The sequence below is a fragment of the Sparus aurata genome, chromosome 6, assembly GCF_900880675.1.
Source record: "Sparus aurata chromosome 6, fSpaAur1.1, whole genome shotgun sequence".
In the NCBI taxonomy this organism is placed as follows: Eukaryota; Metazoa; Chordata; class Actinopteri; order Spariformes; family Sparidae; genus Sparus; species Sparus aurata.
Window position 1 is genome coordinate 28,015,076 of NC_044192.1, and position 21,351 is coordinate 28,036,426.

The 21,351-nt window shown below is 42.5% G+C and overlaps 1 protein-coding gene across 10 annotated transcripts in view; it reads right to left on the minus strand.

Annotated features, from left to right (window-relative positions):
• magi1b (membrane associated guanylate kinase, WW and PDZ domain containing 1b) overlaps positions 1-19,530 on the minus strand; it is a 140,694-nt gene extending 121,164 nt beyond the window's left edge. For all 10 annotated transcript variants that reach the window (XM_030419434.1, XM_030419437.1, XM_030419436.1 and 7 more), the window contains exon 1: positions 18,714-19,530. In XM_030419434.1, coding sequence (XP_030275294.1) covers positions 18,714-19,011 — 298 coding nt within the window. In that variant the 5' untranslated portion in view covers positions 19,012-19,530. The remainder of the gene's footprint in view (positions 1-18,713) is intronic.
• Between the last annotated feature and the right edge of the window lie 1,821 nt (positions 19,531-21,351).

Below are 21,351 nucleotides of genomic sequence, written 5' to 3' on the forward strand. Positions count from 1 at the left end.
AGCGGCAAAACAAAGTCACTTTTATGACCTTGCTTGTGCCTTTTGGCGCACAATGATTTGGGCAACAGTAAAGAGCTGTATTTAGACCACACACAAGCATGTATGCCAGCACACACACACACACACACACACACACACACACACACACACAGGGCCTGTGGTCAAGAGCCTGGATACTTTGAGAACAAAGCAACACATTTTTCCTCTGCTCTCTTTTTTTACAATGGGGAGCCGAACTCTGACATCATTTGTTTAAAACTGCATTCATATATAACTCCTGTTTTCCTGTGGAAACATTAATGCTGCTCTACTCTGCTGCTCCCACACTCCTTGAAGTAAACTCAGGGTAGACTTACATCTTGCACAGTCTACATTAAGAACAGCCTGCGTTTGAGACATCTGTATATCCAACTCAATACACCTCAGATATGATACAGAAATTACACCTCTTGGCTAAAGCTCGCTGAAAATATTCCCACATGTATGAAGACTGAAGCAAATCATAATCAGACAGTCTGTCCTGCTAGCCCTGCCTTCTGCCGACCTATAGCTCATCTGTGAGTACGAGCTGAATGTGGGTCAAAGGTGCAGGAGAGCACTGATGAATCCACTTCTTAAGGCTTTCTAAACCACATACTTCTATTCAGCACTGAAAGGACTGGAAGGAGGCTCCTAATACTCTGAAAGAGTGTGTGGTGCAGTTGTCAAAAATGTTGTTACTTGATGCATTTCGATTTGAATATGTGAAACAGTTTCAATACTCACTTTCCTCAGTATCCATACACCCGATCCAGCCGCGCTTTTTTGCTCATTCTTCTAGTCGACAGTGAGTTGACACACATGCACCACACATACACCAAATTCCTCCCATTCTTCTGAACATGGTTAAAGGGTAAATTAAGTTAGATGCTGTTGTGCATGACACACAGCCTTGATACATTTATCTTTGAGGGCATAGCATTTTTTAGATTTTTTATTCAATCAGTGTTTGACTGCCTGTTAGAGTCTAGGTAATTAAGACTCCCGGAGTGCCGCTACACTACAAATTTCTGGAGAGAACCCTGCAACGTCTAATTTACTCTGCTGTGGTTTCATAATGATCTGAAAAAAGCTTTCACTTCTCATTAACAGCATTAAACATTTCTAATGTTTTGCCTAAATCCCCAACATATTCAATTTATCAGTTTAAAATAAAGGAAAGCAGCAAAGCTTCATGTTTGAGAACCTGGAACCATCGTATGTTTTGCATTTTTGCTTGAAGGGCATTGGAGAAGAATATACGAGCTCTATGACACCAATACTGTAAATCTCATTGATTTATTTGATTGTTAATTGGTAACAACTGTTGAGATAAGACAGCTAACCAGATTTTCCCTCCAGAATGCCTTAATCTTTATACTGTCAACCTTGGAAATTGATTTTAAAAAAATTTTACAAAATGAAAAGGGTCCAGCACACCAATGAGTAGAGACTCCAGTCCAACCAGACTTTGACAACAATGCTGCTGTACCTCACCGTCTGTGCAGAGAGACAGCAGGAATGTGGTCCGTCCAACAGACAGCTAAACAAAGTTATCTGCCCGCAACATCATGAGACTGAAAGCATCTCCTCTCCCCACCACTGTTTATCTACCGCTTTCCAAGTGTGTGTGTGTGTGTGTGTGAGTGTGAGTGTGAGTGTGAGTGTGAGTGTGAGTGTGAGAGAGAGAGAGAGAGAGAGAGAGAGAGAGAGAGAGAGAGAGAGAGAGAGAGAGACTGGGAAGATTTTATTTAGTAATCAGCCAAGCCCCTGGAGATGACCGGCGCCTCGGGATTTAGGACCCTGTTGCCATGACAACTCAAAGGTCACCTGACACCAATCACCTCAGACGTCATGTTTACACTCCCCAGATGAACAGAGGGCACAGAGTGTATCTAAGTGTGGTATTTAACCAGTGTTAAGACAACATTGGCCAAAACTCAAGACCAGTAATCAATCTCTTTGCCATCTACAGTGAATACGGGTACCTGGGTAGAAAAATTCAAATACTGAGTCCAGAGAGGTTTGAGTGACCTCATGGGAATTTGCATTTACCAGTGAGGAAACGAGAGTGCGGTAAAAACAGGGACATGTACAGGTGTGGTCACATTTTCAGGAAGCAAAGCAGCCCATGATCTCTAATCTTTGTGATACGTTCTGCCATCAAGCACCGCCCAGCGCTGACAGGTACAGCGGAAGTATGCTGCAGTTTCACCCAAACCTGCCCAACTAGATCGGCAGTGGAAACACACACACACACACACACACACACACACACACACACACACATCCCATTAAGTGTTTTGAAAACCCTTGTGTCACTTTTTAAGTCTACACCTATGAATTAAGAAATGCTGTTTTGCCTGTCTGTCTGTGTGCTCCTGCAGCCATACCTGTGCATCAGCTTCAACACAACTGAACTCTAACCAAGCCTCCCACTTCTATGTTTATCTATTCCTCCAGTTGTTCCACTTCTGTTGTAAACACCTCATAAAGAATGCCTGACACCGGCATGTTCTTGTGCTGACTACACATCAGAGACGTTGTGTAGACAAACAGCAAAACAGCCCAAACTGGCTGTATAGGATTCCACCCATTCCTACCTAAAGGACAATGAACCAGCTGGGGCCGCACAGAGTGAATAATCACAACTCGCTGGCAGCACGGGTGGAGTCTTTGGACCGGAGCTTGTATTTCACCATCCTTACATCCTCAGATTCTTCTAGAAAGGACAACACATGGGCAAATATATGGACAAGTCCAAGTGTCAGAGTAACAGGAATATAAGGACTGTTGTGTAGATGGGTATTCTGAGCTTTAGTAATGTCAAAAAGATATTGATTGTGTAACTTGATAAAAGTGATTATTATTTGATTTCTTAGTTTGAATTGCGGGATCATTGTGCCCTACATTTTGGAAGTGCAGGTCCAATTGTTGAGCCCTTTGTTTTACGCCTGTATTAATTCACATTTTGGCAACCTGGCACAATTAAAAGTATGCTGAATTAGGTAATAACAGTTTAGGTTAACAGTGTACCTGTGGATCTACAGAAAACTATCTGGATTAGTTTGATACTGAAGAAAACTTAAAGGAGAACTTCGGTCGATTTAAACATGCAGCTTCATTGCTCAAGCTACCCTTGACTTGCCAGTGCCGAAGACGCGAACACATTTGGTCCAACCATAACAGAGCTCCGTGAACGGAGATTTAGCATTGACAGCTAACAGCATGGGGTCAGAACTTTACACTGTGTTTTAAGCGTCTTAACATGCTCCACATCTCACACCAAAAGTTATGCAACATCAGCAGACACCTTAGCACACAGCACTGTAGCGTGTATGACTCAAAATGAATAAAAAAGTAGTTAAAACAGTGTGTTTGTGCAAGCAGCTACTTACCTGTTTGTTGACATCCGTGTGTTCCGGTAGCTAGACCAAACTAGTATATCCATCGAGTGTGCACTTAACAGGCTTAACAGGCTATTGTAAGGCTCATGGCTCATGACAGGCTGTAACATGGACATGTACATTATGAACAGGAACACGAAAATGCTGGAATACGTTTCCGTCCCCGCCAGTGAGGGAGTAAGCGCACGCTCGACAGATCGACTAGATTGGTCTAGCTACCGAAAGCGCGGATGTCAACAAACAGGTAAGTAGCTCCTTGCACAACCACACTGTTGTACCTACTTTTTTATTCATTTTGAGTCATACACGCTACAGTGCTGTGTGCTAAGCTGTTTGCTGATGTTGCATAACTTTTGGTGTGAGATGTGGAGCATGTTAAGGCGCTTAAAACACAGTGTAAAGTTCTGAACCCATGCTGTTAGCTGTCAATGCTAAATCTCCGTTCACGGAGCTCTGTAATGGTTGGACCAAATGTGTTCGCGTCTTCGGTACTGGCAAGTCAAGGGTAGCTTGAGCAATGAAGCTGCATGTTTAAATCGACCGAAGTTCTCCTTTAAAAATGTGCGAAATCTCAGTCAAGAAGCATCTTTTTATATTAATTCTATGCAGATTTATGTGTACTTTACCTTTAAACATGAAAGAGATCAGAGATGATATACATCCTATATAAGTGTATATCAAGTTTAATAAAAAAAAAAAAAAAAAAATATATATATATATATATATATATATATATATATATATATATATATATATATATATATATATATATATATATATATATATATATATATATATATATATATATACATATACACACACACACACACACATGTCAGATACAATCATCAAAATTCAGTCTGTTTCACATTAATAATTTCACAGTGGCAATGCAGGGAGAAAAAAAACTCTTGGTACTCAGTAGTTTTAGATAACTGTGCCTTTAAATGTTCTGAGCAGATGGAGCAGATATTGACCAACACGACTCATTGGGGTTTAATGGCAGAGAAGGGGAGGGTTGAATAACAAACCAAACAAATCCAGAACTTGCCTCATTTCATTATCTTCAAACAAACAAATGGACGGCAGGAGTCAGGTTTTAGAGGATGACTGGCGTCACCAGTTGGCAGGTTTTATCCACACGCATTTCATTGGCTTTGTTTGTATTTAAACACTGAAAAATGAAACACCACGCCTGCCAAATCTGTCCCAAACTCCACCTTACAGAGCAGCAGCACTTCTGAACATCAAGCAGAACACAAAGGGCATGGTGGACAAAGGTGGCGTAATGATTGAGGAAGTGACACACAGGAAGCAACAGACAGTCAGAGATAGTGAAAATGGATCTGAAGGGGGAAACCAGACAACAAAAAAAGTCCCCTGAAAAGGAGAACTCAGCAGCCGAGCTCAGTAACACATGACAATGCTGAAAATTACTCTGCTTATCACAGTCATTCCCTCTGCAGCTTCCCAGCTGTTTTCTCTGATAACATTGTTCAGAAGCGTGTGGTGCTTTCTGTGACCCTCAAGAGTCTTGGGACCGACACAATACGACGCTTGTAATAAAGTCCCTCTTTGGAAACAACTCCAAACAGGCTTGTCATGTGCGCTGCTAAAAAAAAAACAGAGTCAGTGTGACAGAGAGAGACTACTATTTTGCCACAGTGACTCAGCAAGCAACTAGGCCACAATCCAGTTCCGACTGTCCCCTTATCAGCCCATTTACATCAAGAATAATAGAAATCAACCCCCCCTGAAAAGAAACAGTGTGTCTGCAAGTGCTCAGATCCTAAGAGCCCCACAGGGAAATTAGATTTCCTGTCTAATTTATGAGCTCTGGAGCCCAGCAGAGCTTCAGGTCACGAAGGGACGTAGGTGTTCAGCAGCAATCTTCTGCCTCTTTGCGCCGATGAGTTTTAAAGAAAATAGGTGATTCTCTATGTGTTTTTAAACAGATTGCTGCAATACATCAACGGTAAAGTCATTTCATGGCACGGTGCATCGAGTGGGAACGAACTGAAGAGCGGAGTGGAGGCCTGAGAGAGAGAGATCATACAAAAAGGCATGCTGATGTTGCACTTTGTGTTAACAATGAAGCAACTGGCTAAGCTAGGGCGATTTCATAGCTTCACAAGCAGGTAGATAGATGGAGTCTGTCCTGGAAAATGATGTCAGGTAGATAAGCATAGACAGACAAAGTCAGAATATACAAACTAAGGATATGACAACATTTCAGGCAAGCTCATGGCAAACCAGGTGAACAATTTATGACTTTCTTTTCAACGCAGCCCACAATGTATCCGCAAGGATTCCTGCAAAATTAAATGACATTAATTCTCAATGATAGTGCTTAACTTCCCCCAAGTCTCTGGGCCATTGTGTCCGCCTATAAATCCAGCAGACAGAGAGGAGAGTTTAAGGCAAGGTGCAGCAGCGTTTGCTGGAATACAAGCCACACCGGGGCCTATAAAATAACTGTCAGTGACACACAGCAGACACCTGAGAAACTCAAATACTTATCTGGGCCAGCTCCAGCTATGTAAACAGAGCATTCCTGAAGAGAACAGAGTGCAGGGAGACAATGTGCATGTGTGTGTGTGCACAGACAAAGACTGAGAAAGACAATATCCCATCATGCAAACTTATAGAAAAATATTTGCATGCAAAAAAAATCAACATGTTTATCCCAAAGATTGTCACCATCCCCCACATTTGACCCAACTCACAGCTAAAAATCACATAGTACCCACATTAAAGCCTTGCAGACAGCATCAACAGTGTCCCATGTGTGGTAAACCTCAGCTCCACAAAGCATCCGTAAAGACTGGCGACAGTCAGTCAACGCGCTGCTGAGCAGTCATTAGATGAAATGAAAATACAGGCATGATGACGGCGCCTGGATGGTCTGTGTCGAGTCATAATCCTGCTGTATGGCGCTATTTCCATATGGGTAACCGATCGGGCTCGTCCCATTGGGCATTACGGGTGGTGACATGCTGTCAGCAGGCTCACACCAGAGTACCTTTTCCAAGGTTTCCCTGCTGTCAAAATGTGATTTCAGGCAGATTACCCAAACCCACACATGGCTGCCCCAGGTTGATAGTACAGCCTCTCTGAAAGCAGAGCATTTTATAACATACATTTAAAGTTTTGCGAGGCCTGTGTTTGACTTTTAATTTCAACTACAAAGTCCAGAGTGGCCTGCTTCCGAATTTGTTTAAAACATTTATGTGAAAAATGGGTGTTTCTCCTTGAAACATAAAAAAGTATATATACTGCTTATCATAAAGCCAAGCTGGTCTGTCTCATAACAATTGTTCAGTGAAGCGTAGGGAAGCAATTTAAGCAGCAACACCAGTACTTCACGGCAACAGTATTCCTGTTGTGGTATCACTACAGTATTCCTGTTGGCGCTCGAGTACTGTAGTGATACCACAACAGATTAAAACTTGGCCACTTAATACAATACGGTGTCGAAAAGACAACACAGATAAAGTCCGCATTAAGCCTCTCTGCTGTCAGCAGGTTGTAAAATGGTAAGTCTGGTCTGTCACATACAGAAATACAAGTTCATAAATTATTTTCATCATGCAATATATCTAATATAATAGCAGCTGCTGTTGCAGGGATTTAACTTGATATCGGATTCATTCAGGAGAGGACTTAGTGGATAAAATAAGCTCATGAGTTGTGGTGAAGATGTACAATACTTTCTTCGAGAGCAGGATTATCAAAAGCGTGTGAAAATGTGTCGTCAGGCTGCGACACACTTACAAATTGCTGTAATGCTATGTCCAAGATGTACCATCAGGTTCATACCCAGCTCTCACAAAACAAAAAAAGAAAAGTACAGCAGAGTGAATGAGCTACTGACACTGACATATAGAGAGATGAGACGTTAACATCTGTGACCAGCGCTGACAGTGAAGAGAGAAGATGGACACCGGTGACCTCTTAATTAAGACTCAATCCTTTTCCTGTCTTTGCTAATTAGTCTCTGCTTGTCTAATTAAGCTTCTATAAGTAAGCTGTCACACTCTCCTCATTGTACTGTTCGAACAAAGCCTGTACAGTAAATGATGAGGGCACGGGCTGCTTTTGTCGGTGAAAAATGAGAACAGCGTCTCTCTATTGTAGTTTTGTAGTAACCTTTCCGTACTCGTATGCACACTGACCTTTATGTTCCACTATCAGACACACAAACACACACACTGTAGGGCAGGGCGACTTTGTGCTGCCATGGTGCTGCCCAGGCAATCAAAACAGTGAACTCTGTGCTATTAAAAACCACTTGGGTTGAAATTTGCAAATCTTTTTCGACTTTCAGAAACATATTGTTCTGTATGCCAAATCCCAGTTAGTGTGGACAAAGGAAAAGCATTGTCTAGCATTTCACTCCTAAAACACTGTTGGACTCATTATAAACAGTTTAAAAACAAATGATTAAAATCCACGAATTCTTCTTCCTTTGCAATCTGGTGCCTAAATTACCCACAATGCAACTTACCGACTAAATGACATCACTGGAGGCAATTTATCAGATAACATACAGCTTCCTCTGGAGCCACAAAAGACTTAATCCTTCACGTTTTTGTCATACATGCACATGTACTCCCATGGACTGCACTGCAAATACACTTTAATGTGTAAAACTGGTGTTACACTTTAATGAGGTGTTGTTTAAGTCTCAGGTCTACCTCCATCCTTTGTGTTTTGTCTTTAGAAAGCTCTTCCAGAAATCTATTTATCCAAATTGAGGTAATTTGAAAACAAGCTGCCAAGATCAGAACCAACTCTGCATGCAGCTTTCACCTAACGCTGAATAATTCTCAGAATGGTAAGCAACAACAGCCAAAAGACTTGGCACCAGACAAAAGTTTGGCTGATGAAACAGTAAACATGTGGGGAAGAAAACTGCAGAACTGGCTCGTAAAAATTATATTCACAAGCACATGCTTATATGCAGCATGAACATTAAGTAACACTTAAGTGACATGAGCTCACTTCTTTGTTGTCTTTAGGCACAATTGAGTATACACCACTCTTCCTTCTCCGGTTACGTTTCAGAGACCAGACAAACAAAAGAGTCTTCTGTGTGTGGTCCTCGGCATATATTGAATCATTTAGTGTGCGTACCGCAAAGTTGAGGAGGCATGAAATTACTGGAAACAATACACTTTAATGTGAGTGGTACAGGATCTGTGGTGATTGAGTCACAGTGAGTCCCCAGCTTCAGGGGACACACAGCCGATGCACAGTCACCACGCAGAGCCAAACCATCCAACACAGGGGTATCAGATAGTTGCCATAGCTGCTATCCGATTATTACTGTAAACCCATCAGCGCTGGGAAGCCACCTGCTCAGCTGATGACACAACTGTATCTCCTCTGTCATCGTGAATGATCCGAACCAAAGCCATGTGGTGTCCTGAAGGCTTCCAGCTAGCCGCGGCACACACATGCTTTCTCAATCAAGGCTGGTCATCATCACACATGCTGATCATTCCAGATGGGAGAGCAACAGGCACCTTTTCCTGACAGTGTACTCGCCATCTATTTACATCAGTACAAACTTAGGTCTTCTTAGGTTTCAGAAACATTGTCCACCAGGTCACTGTGCTGACAGTACAGCAGGTTGCTGTTACAACTTGTTTTCCCAGGAAGATTTAAGATATACATTTTAGGATTAAACTTCCTACAAGAACTGGAGTGTGAAAATAACAATCTGCCATTTTTTGAGGGATTAAGTGATGGACTATTTCTTAGTTGGGAGCAGTATTCTCCTGGTGGCTCGGCTGGTTGCCTGGCATCCATGACCAACAGCCAGAGTAAAATAGAACCAATCGCAATGTTTGTTCACAATAACCCCTGCATCAAGTACCTTACATACCATTACATTTTCTTTTTACATTATGTTATTTCAATAAATGTGTGATGTTTTCATACATTGCCAACACTCAGACTGTGTGTTAGGTTGGAGACCTAGTTTACCTACTGGACCCACAGACTTAAGAAAATAACAGCTTACCCAAAACTAGCAGCGAGTCCAACCAGCGGTAAGGTGTTGCTGTCGGGTAGATTTGGTGCAAATCAACACAGAGTGCATAAAATATGCACAGCAGACTGGTAGATATGTTGGACCACTCGGTTTAACCATAGCCGTGTCTCACTTTACGCTGTAAATTGCTTGTTGTAATCTAAAGCGTTACCAGGCATTGTTGGGCATGGCAACTAATCTCTAGTTGGTCCATAAGAGCTGTTTGGTGGTCCAGAGTAGAATACTTTGATTATAGTTCATCCAGAAGTCACTAATAATTATTTTATTCATCAATAACATTCTGAATTAGACACATAAGGAACTGATGATCAAAGTGGCGAATGAGTCTGATATCTCGCTTCTTTCTCATCTCTGTTGAGAGCTGTACATTGTTAGTACTAACAGAGGCTGACAGGCACAGAAGCCATTCATTGTTTTATAAATTTTATTCTGTCTGTCGTTCAAACTCAGTGCTGACTGAACAATGTTGAAGTTCTGTTTAAACAGAGGAAAAGCATTTTCAAGCCAGCCTCCATAACTGCAATACACATCATAACATCTAACCACAAAGCTTAACACGTGTTAACACATCTTCCTTACTTCAAGTCTCTCTCTTTTTTACCCATAATCCACCACCCTCTCCCTTCACAGTGACGACCAGCCCACACAAAGCTGCCCACAATGCTTTGCCACACACTGTCGTACATAACTGCTGTGAAGCGACCTGTTGGACAATTCTTTTCATTAGGAGACTTAAGCAGGAAAAGGACAGGGTGGGGGACTCGGGCACAACGGGCTGCCCCATAATAAGAGCCGCCACAATTCCCATATTCCGCCGACAATGAGTGTGGAGAGAATAGATGAAGACTTGAGAGGGGAGCGATACAGAGAGCAGACAAGATGAATAGAACGAGGAAAGATGAGGAGGAGGAGGAGGACTAAGGCAGAGTAGTTCAGCAAGGCATTGTTGTGCGTGCTGCATAATTGCCACTGCAGAAAAGACCCCGAGAATGTGTGTGTGTGTGCATGTGTGTGTGCTCAGTGCCGCGGACAAACAGACAGCCTCGTGCCTAAATCCTCTTAATCAGGGCTAGACTGTTCTCTAAACCTGGAGATACTCCATTGTTTTGTCTGCATGTCCACACGAATGTGCATGAGTAAGCTTCCCGAAGACTTCACATTAATGGGATTTGTGTAAACAGAGCCCAAGGCCTCAACCAGAACGTAATTAATTATGGGTAAAGAAGCAGACAGAGGAAGAAAGGCCGGGTTTCTCAAGGAACCCGAGAGAAAACTTATAGATTTTACTGGGTGCACCCACAACTACAAAAGGTAACAGGCTGATAGTCAGCATTTACAACAACGACTTAACACCATGTTAAGCTTCTAAGTGTCTTTTGACAAGCTTGTATCTCAAGATGTCGGAGATGTTGCGTCACATTACAGAAACATGAGGTGGAGTTCCGAATGCACAAGCACTTAACTTTGCTTCTTTGTGCAGAAGTCCCTGCTGAATTAATGAGCAAAAAAACTTATAAAACCTTCAACTTTTCAAGAGAGCAGTGGCGCTTTTTCTTGGACGCATCCGCTCACTCGTGGGTCTAGTCTCAGCCATATTAATAATGCCCACAGCCACTACCAATCCCATCATCTTGCTTCCTAGTCGTGCCCGCTGCAGGCCTAACCACATCTCATCTGAGCTGAACAGCAGCAGAGCTGACAGAAAGACTTGGCTATGTCAGCCTCTCTGGCACGCAAAAATGGGCACACATACATGCGCACACACCATGCCTGCTATCTGCGAGGCTTGCAAATGATCCCATTCCTGACTTAACACAGGACACACAACAAGAACTGCCTACGCTCAAACACTGTTAAGAATGAGCGCGCAGCTGGCAGAGAGACTGTGAAGCGTCAGCGACTTCTTTAGTGACTGCAGGTTGGTACAATATTTCACCACTCAGCTGCCGACTCTGCCCATTACACTGAACAAAAGGCTGCTCTGATACCCATAGTCATTATTTGGTGCTACAACACTCTATACCTGAAAAGGTGCTACAAAGTTTAAGCAGCAACGTTGAACTGGCTTAGCTTAGCAAAGTTTCTGTGGACAATGGAGTGTGGCGGTCACAGAATGGAGGATGTCAATCTGCCCAAAACACCCACTAGCTTACTGATAAAAGTAGTAGTACTACAAGAAGAGACAGATGGAGGGATGAACATGATGTCAACCTGTGTTCCACGGTAGGCCAAGTCATACATTTCTCAGATGCAAGGGGGAAAACATTAGGAAAATTGTCTCCTGAAAAAGAAAAATTACTTGTTTTAAGAAATAAACACTACAGAAGGAGTCCAGAATCCATTTTGAGATCAATCCTAAAACAAAATGCTAGATTATTAATGATTACATACTTCAATGATTGATTAATTAAGTTTCTCTCTTTATCTTTATCATTAATCATAATAGTGTTTGCGTCAAAATAGAAGTTTTGTGATTTTGTTTATAGAAATGTGATTTACGATGATGTTAAATTGCTGCTGAACTGTTGCGGTAATTACAGGTGCTTTCCTACCTTTCTGTATGACACTTGGTGGAACAGGTTTTTGAGCGCAGTAAATATGTTGTTTTTGAAAGGCTAAACGCCAATAAATGTGGACTGAAGCAGAATATTTTGACGGATCAAAACATGACAATACATTTTGACTCCTGGTCTTTACAACCCTCTGGAGTTACTGGAAATGATTCGATCACACAAATGTAAAACAATCAGCCACCGCTGGAATCTGACTGTGCAAATAGTAAAACATCAATATTAGTGTCTTATCTTATCTCTATACAAGTGTGCAGAAATACAAGGTTTAAACAGCCCTAGTTAATAGTTACTCAAATTTACTAACTCAATAAATACTCGATATTTCATGCAAAGGTACTTTTCAAGCAACTGCGACAAAATACATATTTTCAGGATCTCAATGGTCCATAATAAAAAATTCTGCTCTAAAGATAGGAGTCCAATTTCCCTACCACTGAGCGAACGCAGCTGGGGGGATTATGCTAACCAAGCAGCCAGATTGACTGAGTGGGAATAAGTGAAGGCCTTTTTTTGAGCAGATTTGTCAACTCATCCGACACTTTGGCTAGGTTAACCGTTACCTTGGGTACTGAACCAAAGCAGCCTGATATTAAGCTTGGGGCTTTAATTTCCCAGTGTGTCCTGACACTCATAAGGAGCTCAGTATTTCATGGTTTGACGGATGGGGGGGGGGAGACAAGATCCTCGAGAAGTGACCACTGTTTCCTTCAAACTGGTTTCAAAATTGGCCTGAAAAGGTGAAACCGTGGCGGAATCTTCAGCCATTCCTCAGAAACCCACTCCTCTGCTGTGCATGTGTACAATTTGAAGATGCTGGATAAGAGCAGTCTTCAAAGGAAAGGAAAGGGACCTGCATCGCAGCATCCCCCAGCTCTTCTCAACTCACTGTCGTAAATTAGTCGGCCTTTCTCTTCCTCTGACAGAGTGTGTAACATCAAGTGCCAAGTGTGACCGATTCCCATTCACGCTCAATACAACAGCCTTCACTTTGAGCTAATTAGGTAAAGAAAGACGATTCTTCAGTAAACAATAGTAAATGCTGTGCACATGTGCATATGTGCCTCTTTAGGGGGATTACAAAAAGGCGCTGCATTAGTGAGACAGCATTTCATGGTCTATTTAGTCGCTAACCGAGAGTCCCTACACTTTATTTAAACGTGGAGCTTAAGCCGAGCACCGACGCACACACAAACACCAATTCAGCTCAAAGTAGGCGAGATTGCTTTTACTGTACACATGTGACTTCTATCTCTCCCTCTCTTTCTCGTGTCCCACACTCGCTCACATATAAACACACACACCCTCAAATTGAAGCCAGAGATCTTTCCTAAAGCCGGGGTGTACGAGGGAGGAAGTGAAGTCGTTCCACCGCTGTCAGAGAATACAAAGGTGGAAGAGCGGTTGGGGCGAGGAGGGCTGTCCGACTTCCTGCTGAGAGAAAGGAAATAAACACTTCCATATGCAATCCCTGCCAGAAACACTCACTCACACACACACACACTCACAGAGCTTGGAGTTCATGCTGTAACGTGGGGTTGTAAATATGAGCAGCAGGGCCCTAGTTAGCAACACACGCCACCATATGAAAGGAAGAATATTTTCTGCTTGCAGAAATTTATAGCTAGTAAGACCTCATTCATCACACCACCTCCATAATATAACACCGCTGGGGGAGAAACACGCTCCTCTGAAGCTGTAGTTCTCTGATTCCCAATTGGTTTGAGAGAGCGATGGTTGATTTTATGCGAGGAGGATTCAAATTTCCAGTGTGTGTGTGAGAGTGTGGTCACATGCAGGCAAAAAAAAAAAAAAAAACCCACACACAGCGCGCCTCCTGCCCGGGGAAACCCGTGAACTCGGGGCCACTGTGCCATTTTTCATGTCCAGTAAACACACATGCAGATTCATACGCGCATATTTGTTTTACAAAGCTTGTGAAGTCAAAAAATACAAGAGGCTTTTAGGCTTTTCAGGCTCCAGCCCTTCTTTAGACATAGAGCAAGTGCAGAGATACATTAGATTTAGAAATACATTAAATCCTTACAAATATATTATACAATGGCGTCTGGAAGTATAATTCATACATGCAATATTTTCTGTACTACCACCTAAATATAACATAAGAAGATCATCAGGTAAAAAAAAAAATATTATTATGGCCAATAAATGAGGGTGTTTGCTAAGCCAGTTTCCTTTTTTGTAGCCACATGACCCGTCAGTTGACTACTTAAAGGTACATGGGTATCTGTATGGTGTTTCTGCACTCGCTTTATGTCTAAAGAAGGTCTCCAGGGTGCTGCTGTTTTGGTCGCACATGCACCCAAACATCTTCCCAGTGCAACTAAACATTTTCACTGGTCACACCATTTTCAGTGTGTGTGTGTGTGTGTGTGGTGTGTGTGGTGTCTGTGTGTGTGTGTGCTTGCGTATATGAGACCGCGCCCTGTACTGCACCCACATTTCTGCATGCGAACAAGGGACATCTTGAAACATCACAACATTAAAACATAGCTCATTTTCATCATGAATTTGGTGATTAATCACATTTTTGTGATACAAAATGCTGCGATGTCTGTCCTACATTTAAAATGTATAATTGGTGCAGCTACATTACGTGCCGTTGTACCAAAATATAAAAGTTAGGCGCACAAGTGCAACCAGTGTATAAAGTTAGTCTGGAGCCCTGCTGTTATAGTCTCTGTCTCTCTGTCCACAGGGAATATACAGTACAATAACACACACAGTATCATAAATATTTCCATGATTATTAACACACCCAACATGTGTACAAACACCACAGAGAGCATAACACTAATCTCCTCTCATTCTGAACCCTCTCTGTTGCGAATGTGTGTTTGTACAAGCACACATTAGTGTGTGATATCTTTAGCGTTACAGCATGACAGAGCTGCATATGTGGAGCAGTAGGTCATCTTCTTATGAAGATTATCCACAAATGAGTTCCGGTGGTTTAGCAGATTGACAAGTCTTTGCATAATGTGACTTTATGTTTGCAAACACGGCATAGTGTTTTTGTCATCACAGCACATCTCTCTGGGAGTATTAAACTGCAGCAGGACAGTCAGGGTCAGTAGCTGCTTGTTTAAAAGGGTGAGGAGAGGGCAGGCATGTGTGTGTTTGTATGTGTGGTTTAAATTACATAATCCTGTTACTTTCCCACGACCTCCGCCTGATCGATACACAGTGAAGTGGACTCATCGTGACCTGGGCTCAGCAGCAGTGCACGGGGTGTGTTTTCTGCGCTAAATATGTGTGTGTGTGTGTGTGTGTGTGTAAGTGTGTTGAACTTTTTACTGACATCCAAAGCAAACGGCACAATCTCTGCAGCAGAGCTGGTTAGACTCTCTTATCAGCTCAGACTAGGACTGCCTCTGTGCGTCTGTGTATCTGTATGTGCGTGTGGTCTGAACAGAGTGCAGAATGCCCCAACCTAACATTTTTCAACACAACTTTTTAGACGGCTGGCAGTCACCAGCAGTAAATGCTCAGTGAACATCAGTGAGCCAAGACGCTGCAGCAGTACCTCTCCACACATCTTGCTTGATTAAAGTGAGAAAATGGCACAGGCTCCGGGTAAAATTAGGTCATTTAGATTTTACAGATGGCCCTTGTTGCCAAGCATATTTTCCCAATTAGGGCTGATTAGGGAGGGAAAATTCCCAGACAGCGTGAATTATTAAAAACTTTTAAATGGAATCTGATCATGTGACGCCGTATGGCGGTGACACCCGACATCCCCAGATGTGTCCTGGAAAAAGTGGCGTCTGAGAGACTTGTGATTGGCTCAAAGTGAGAGCGAGTTTCCTCTTATTGTCTAAAGTCATTACAAACTGCAGAAAGAGTGGGAGGGGAGCTTGATCAACACTGACGGATGTTACGTGAACTGAATTTTTAAATTCTGAATTCACACTGGTCATTTCCCTTAAAAAGTATTTTAAGTAGGGCTCAATAAAGTGACCAAACAGCTTCCTAAGTGCTCCTTATTAGGAAAGAGTCGAGAAAGGTTTTGAAATCCTGCGCTCAATAACAGGCAAGCTTTTGAAAAAAAGATGTCCACCACCTGGCACTGGGATTTATTTACCCCTGCAGTTACTGAACTGGAGACAGCGAGCTCCCCGCAGCAGTCGCCACAATTTGGAATCTCCTGCAAACCAGTAAACAATACTTAACTCAAGAACCTGAGCTTAAACGAAAAATACAGATATTTTGTAAATCCCAGCACTTTCAATCTCAATTAGAGCCCCTGTGATTCAACTGCACAAGTGTTTTCACTTATTCTGATGAGGCCTCTTCTCAGAGCCATGTGGAAGTTTACGACCTGAGGATGACTGGAATCTCCCTAACTGTCCTGTAGTGTTGTACACTTGTCAGGGTGGGACATCTAACGGCCACAACACTCTTATTAGTATATATTCCTTTTTCACAGCAGGAAGAGCACAGGTGATACTAACAGAGCTGGTATCATTCATCGATTAGTTTAAACTATTATTTAATTAGCCTAATCACAAAGTATTTTCCTAATCAAATTGATGGATTTGAGTCATTTTTTGAGGAAAACAATAGTAAAAATTCTGATTCCAGCTATAAACTAAACAACTAAATGAGAAAATAATCAAGAGATTAATCAATAGGAAAATAACCATTAGTTGCAGCCTTAGTTACTAATAACCTGGTTTAGGGAATATTGAATATATGGAGTGGGATAATGCAATCAGGATACCTAAAAAAGTAACTTTTCCGGTGTCAAAAAGTATCAATTAGATGGCAGATACATGCGGGAAAAAAGGATTACAATCATAGAAGAAAGAATGATGCTCTAGACCATAACCTCAAACATGTGCACACATTTCAACACTTCACCAGTCCCACACATCACCACGCTGGTCTTTGTGGAACCGAAGACAAAAGTGTCGTATTCTTACAGAATACATAGACGTAATCCGAAAACCAGGAGAAGCAATCCAGCTGCATTACTTTCCTACTGTGATATTTGGATTACATTACAAGAGGTAATTAGTAACTGCATCTAAGTACAGTTTCAAAGTAACCTCCCAGCCCTGCCAAACATTAACAATGACTATTTTATTCAAGCGTCCCAGTGAGCCAGCGTGAACAATAGCTGGGTCATTGTTGACACCTGTGCCTGTTGAGATCTAATCAGCCCATGAGTGAAAACACCTGTGTGCAGGACCTCAATCTTCTGTCCTCACTTCAGTGTGTTCCAGTTGTAGTCATGCCGTTTCGAATTTTAAAAATATTAAGTATTGGTGTCATTAAAGTTGCTGCATGCTGATTTTTTTAAGAGAAACCTCACTACATTTTTACTTCCATCAGACAGCAGAAAGTAATTAGTGATATCTGCTGGAGACATGTTCAGCTGGAGGTCTTCTCCCTCAGTTTATATCGTTAAAGATATCTTTCCCTAGCTTTTCCACATTGTTTTCTGTTCAGCTATCATACAACATTAACCCTGATGTGTTTTTTTTTCCCCTCCTCCAAATACAATGCAGAGGCACACAAGGTAGATACTGATATTCGCAGTACAAGCAGTGCCTTTAAAAAAAAAAAAAAAAAAGAAAAAGTCTGATGCCACTTCTAAACAGGCCGAGCCAATATCGCTGCCAGCGTTCACAGATTATAAATATGTGAAATTGTCCTTGAAGAGTCGCTGCTCTTTTTTCTTTTTTTTTTCCCACGTCTCTACAGGATGTTACTGTGGCCCGGGCTGGCTGCGAGCATCCCTTCAGCAGTCTGCTTTGCCATGCTGGGAGCCTGTCAGAGTGGCTCAGTGTCAAAGTGCCCAGCCCTGCTGAGTCAAGCTGACCATGAACTAGCCAGACCGGCAACACTGGCCTGATGTTAGGTGCCTGATGTTCCACTTCCTGTTGGGTGCTACAGACGTGTTGCCGGTCTAGCCTGTTTGAGGACTCGAGAGATACCGTCGAGCCTTGACACAGAGAAAAAAGATGTAGGCCAATTTAAAGTATTTGCTTGCAGTTCAGATAACCTGTACATGAATTGTGATTTCTTCATTTGATTTAATGTGTCTAGCTTAATCAAAACTGTGGGGAAACTGAACTCATATCTTATGGTGTCACCTCTTGTTCCTACATAAAGTCTAACTTGGATAGCTCAATTCTCTGTGAAATGACAGACATCTGGAAGGATATGATTTTTTCAGGTGTTGAATTACAGATGATTTGTTATGATGTAATTGCCATAAATGTACACATCATTGGGAGTGGATTGTCAGTCATTTCAAAAGGATGGAGAGGAGACTTGCCTAAAGAGATGTTGAATAAAACAACGTGTGAATTGTATTAACATAAAACACAAACTACGCGCCAAATCCCATTCAAAAATCTGCCAATTTAACGTGGCCTTCGCTCCTCGACAGGTGTAGTGTGACCTCCTGAAGTTTCACCTGGCAGAACTTATTTCAACATCTGACACACTTTGAGACTTCATTGTGCAATTTCTTTGTGTGCCGAATTGAGAAGTGCTTACTTTTTCTTTCGACAAACAGGTTTGCCACAAACGTTTCGACCCCTGCCATGTTTAAGAGAACGAAACAACTACAACGGTCAGAAGTTTAAACGGAGTTTTGCGTGTGCCGTCGCTTCTCCCAGTCCTTACCTTGCCTGACCGTTTTCAACCTGACGGGACCTTTGCAGTTCCTTATCACTGTCTGTATGTCGTACAATGGTAATCCCGAGATGGAGAGGTTCTCCACCTCCAGCAGCAGTTCCCCTTCGTTTAATTTCCCACTTTTGTACAGAACCACATCCTCGTTAACTTGGCCGATGTAGGCGAACTCTCCGTTTTCCGCGCCGCCGCGCAGCGGCACGTTCAAGTCACCGCGGGCATCTTTGGAGACGGAGCTCTCGGTCACTCTGGAGGTCCAGTGGTTCTTCTTTAGCGCGGGTTTGGACATGGTGAACAGTTCAACAGGCCGACGCCGAAAACGAGCCGGGCTCTGAGAAATAGTCGCGGCGGCGGCGAGGCTCACAAAGTAGACTTGTATCCGAGCGAAGCGCAGCAAACTTTCTTTCTGCTCCACAGAAACATGAGTGCCTCTGACAGTACTGTCCCAGCTCGTCTGCCCGGGGCGACGAATCAAGCCATTCCCGTCGGCTCACAAGTCACTCCTTACTGTGGACACATCATTGTCTTAGCATCCCCGCAGTTTAATCCACCCTTATCGATGTCATCTTACATCTGCCCACGGTCCCACTCGCGTCTCGTGTCCACTTATTAAATCCCCTCAGTTCTTCTCATAAACTCACTTTTTAAATGGCGTTTCTTTCTTTCCTCCAAGGAACAGCGACTGCACTCCTTTCTCCCCGTGTCCGGCCGTTGACTTTATCCCTGGCTGACACCGTGCTCGGCCCGGTTCACCAGGTACGTCGCTCTCTCCGGTGTAGTTAGCGGAGTCTCATTCCCACTCTGGACTCCGCTGTGGCGCTGGGAATGTGTTGCTGTTCGTGCCGCGTTCACGTGCTGTCGGACAGTTCCTAGGTGGAGATTCACACGCGCGACCCAACAACGTTGTCCATGTGGTACTTTATGTTACACAAGCATACGCGAGATGGAAGCTACTATTTCCTGCGACCCCTTGGGTAACACTATATGATCTATTCTCATCTTTTTTAGTTAAATATTAGAGATTTCTGAATGTGTTTTTTCAGAGTCCAAACTAAAGACTGCTGATACTCCCACTACTTTCACCACGTGGAGACATGCTACATGAATTGCTGCTCATACACTGCTTAAAAAACAAAACCTACTGCACACATACATTACAGTACGTAATCAATATATCAGCTGAAAGACATTTTCATTGTATAAACCTTATGTGAAGTCGTTTTACATCACACATGTACAGGCCACACGGCAAAGCAATGCACCGCGTCAACCGAAATGGACTATCACAGCATTTGCATTAATGTGCAGTGTTTAATATACATTTTACATTACGGGTATTGAGTTGGGACACTTTGAAAGTCGGCAGTCGGAGCCTCCACAGTGCACGTGAAGGCAGCAATATTCCAATGAGCGCATGCGTGCTGATCAAAGCTCTATCCTGGCTGTGTCCTCTACATAAAACAGCTTGTGGCTTACCTAAATTAGAAGCTGGTGTCATGTTGTGTTTATTTAGATTAAATCAAGCTATTCATTTTGAATATGGACCTTGTGTAAAATTAACTCATTCAATATAAAATGCATTGTAATTGTATCTGTGAGACATTTTTCAGACTTTCCTATTGCAACTAATTGGTTCTCTGTGGAGATTTCCGTCAAGTATTTGTCCTTGTTTGAGCTGATACCCAAGAGAAAATGAGTTATTCACTCAGCAGACAGCGATATGATTAATCTCACTGAAACGCTAATTTGATAATGACCTAGTCTGCCACGGGTTATACCTGTGATCCTGCTTGTCAGGATTCTTGGATTTCAGGTTAGACCGGTGGCACACCATGTTTTCATGTGTGGGTGAAACTTCCCCTCTTTGTGCAGACACTCCCGAGTGTTTGTTTGTCTGGATTTGCCCCTGGAAACAGAATTGTCCACCAAATTTGTTGTGACTTTCCCTTACATCATTCTCATATTTTGTGAATCAAAGAAGCTGCAAGAAGGCTTTTGAATTTTGTTCTTCTCCAGCGATGCACATTCAGATCCAATAAAAACTTGTTGGCAACATCAGTCACATCAAAAATTGCAGCCATCATTGCAATTTCCATCCATTATTGCTTTCCCTCCCCGTCAGCTGATGGAGGAAAGACGTGACTCGCGAGTTGCAAACCGAACGAGACAAAGAAATGAGAAAAAACATCAACTGTAAAGCCGTTTTATGGTCCAAGAAGTAAGTAAGTAAGATGGTATGGATTGACATTCGGCTAGATAGACAGCGAGCTGAGACGGCAGCGATGAATACACTGTTTGATGGGATCAGATGAGCCAGGCCTCTCACCTAGGGAACTGCAGATGAGCTTTTCCCAACCTAAAAATAACAGTGTAAGTACTCGACATCTCATGGGAGTAAAAAACCATTGGCCTGGATGGGACAGGAAATAGTAAGTGCACTTTAAAAAGCTGAAAAGGTACAACTTTCTCTTATCTTCATTCTTTATCAGCCACTCATCCATCGAATGCATGTTTAATACGTGCTCGGTTCATTTCACTGTCCTCCGAGGGGAAATTCTCTTTGCAGACAATTGATGAACAATAAACATTAAAATACAAAAGTACTTAAAGGAGCGCGGGACGCAGGCGT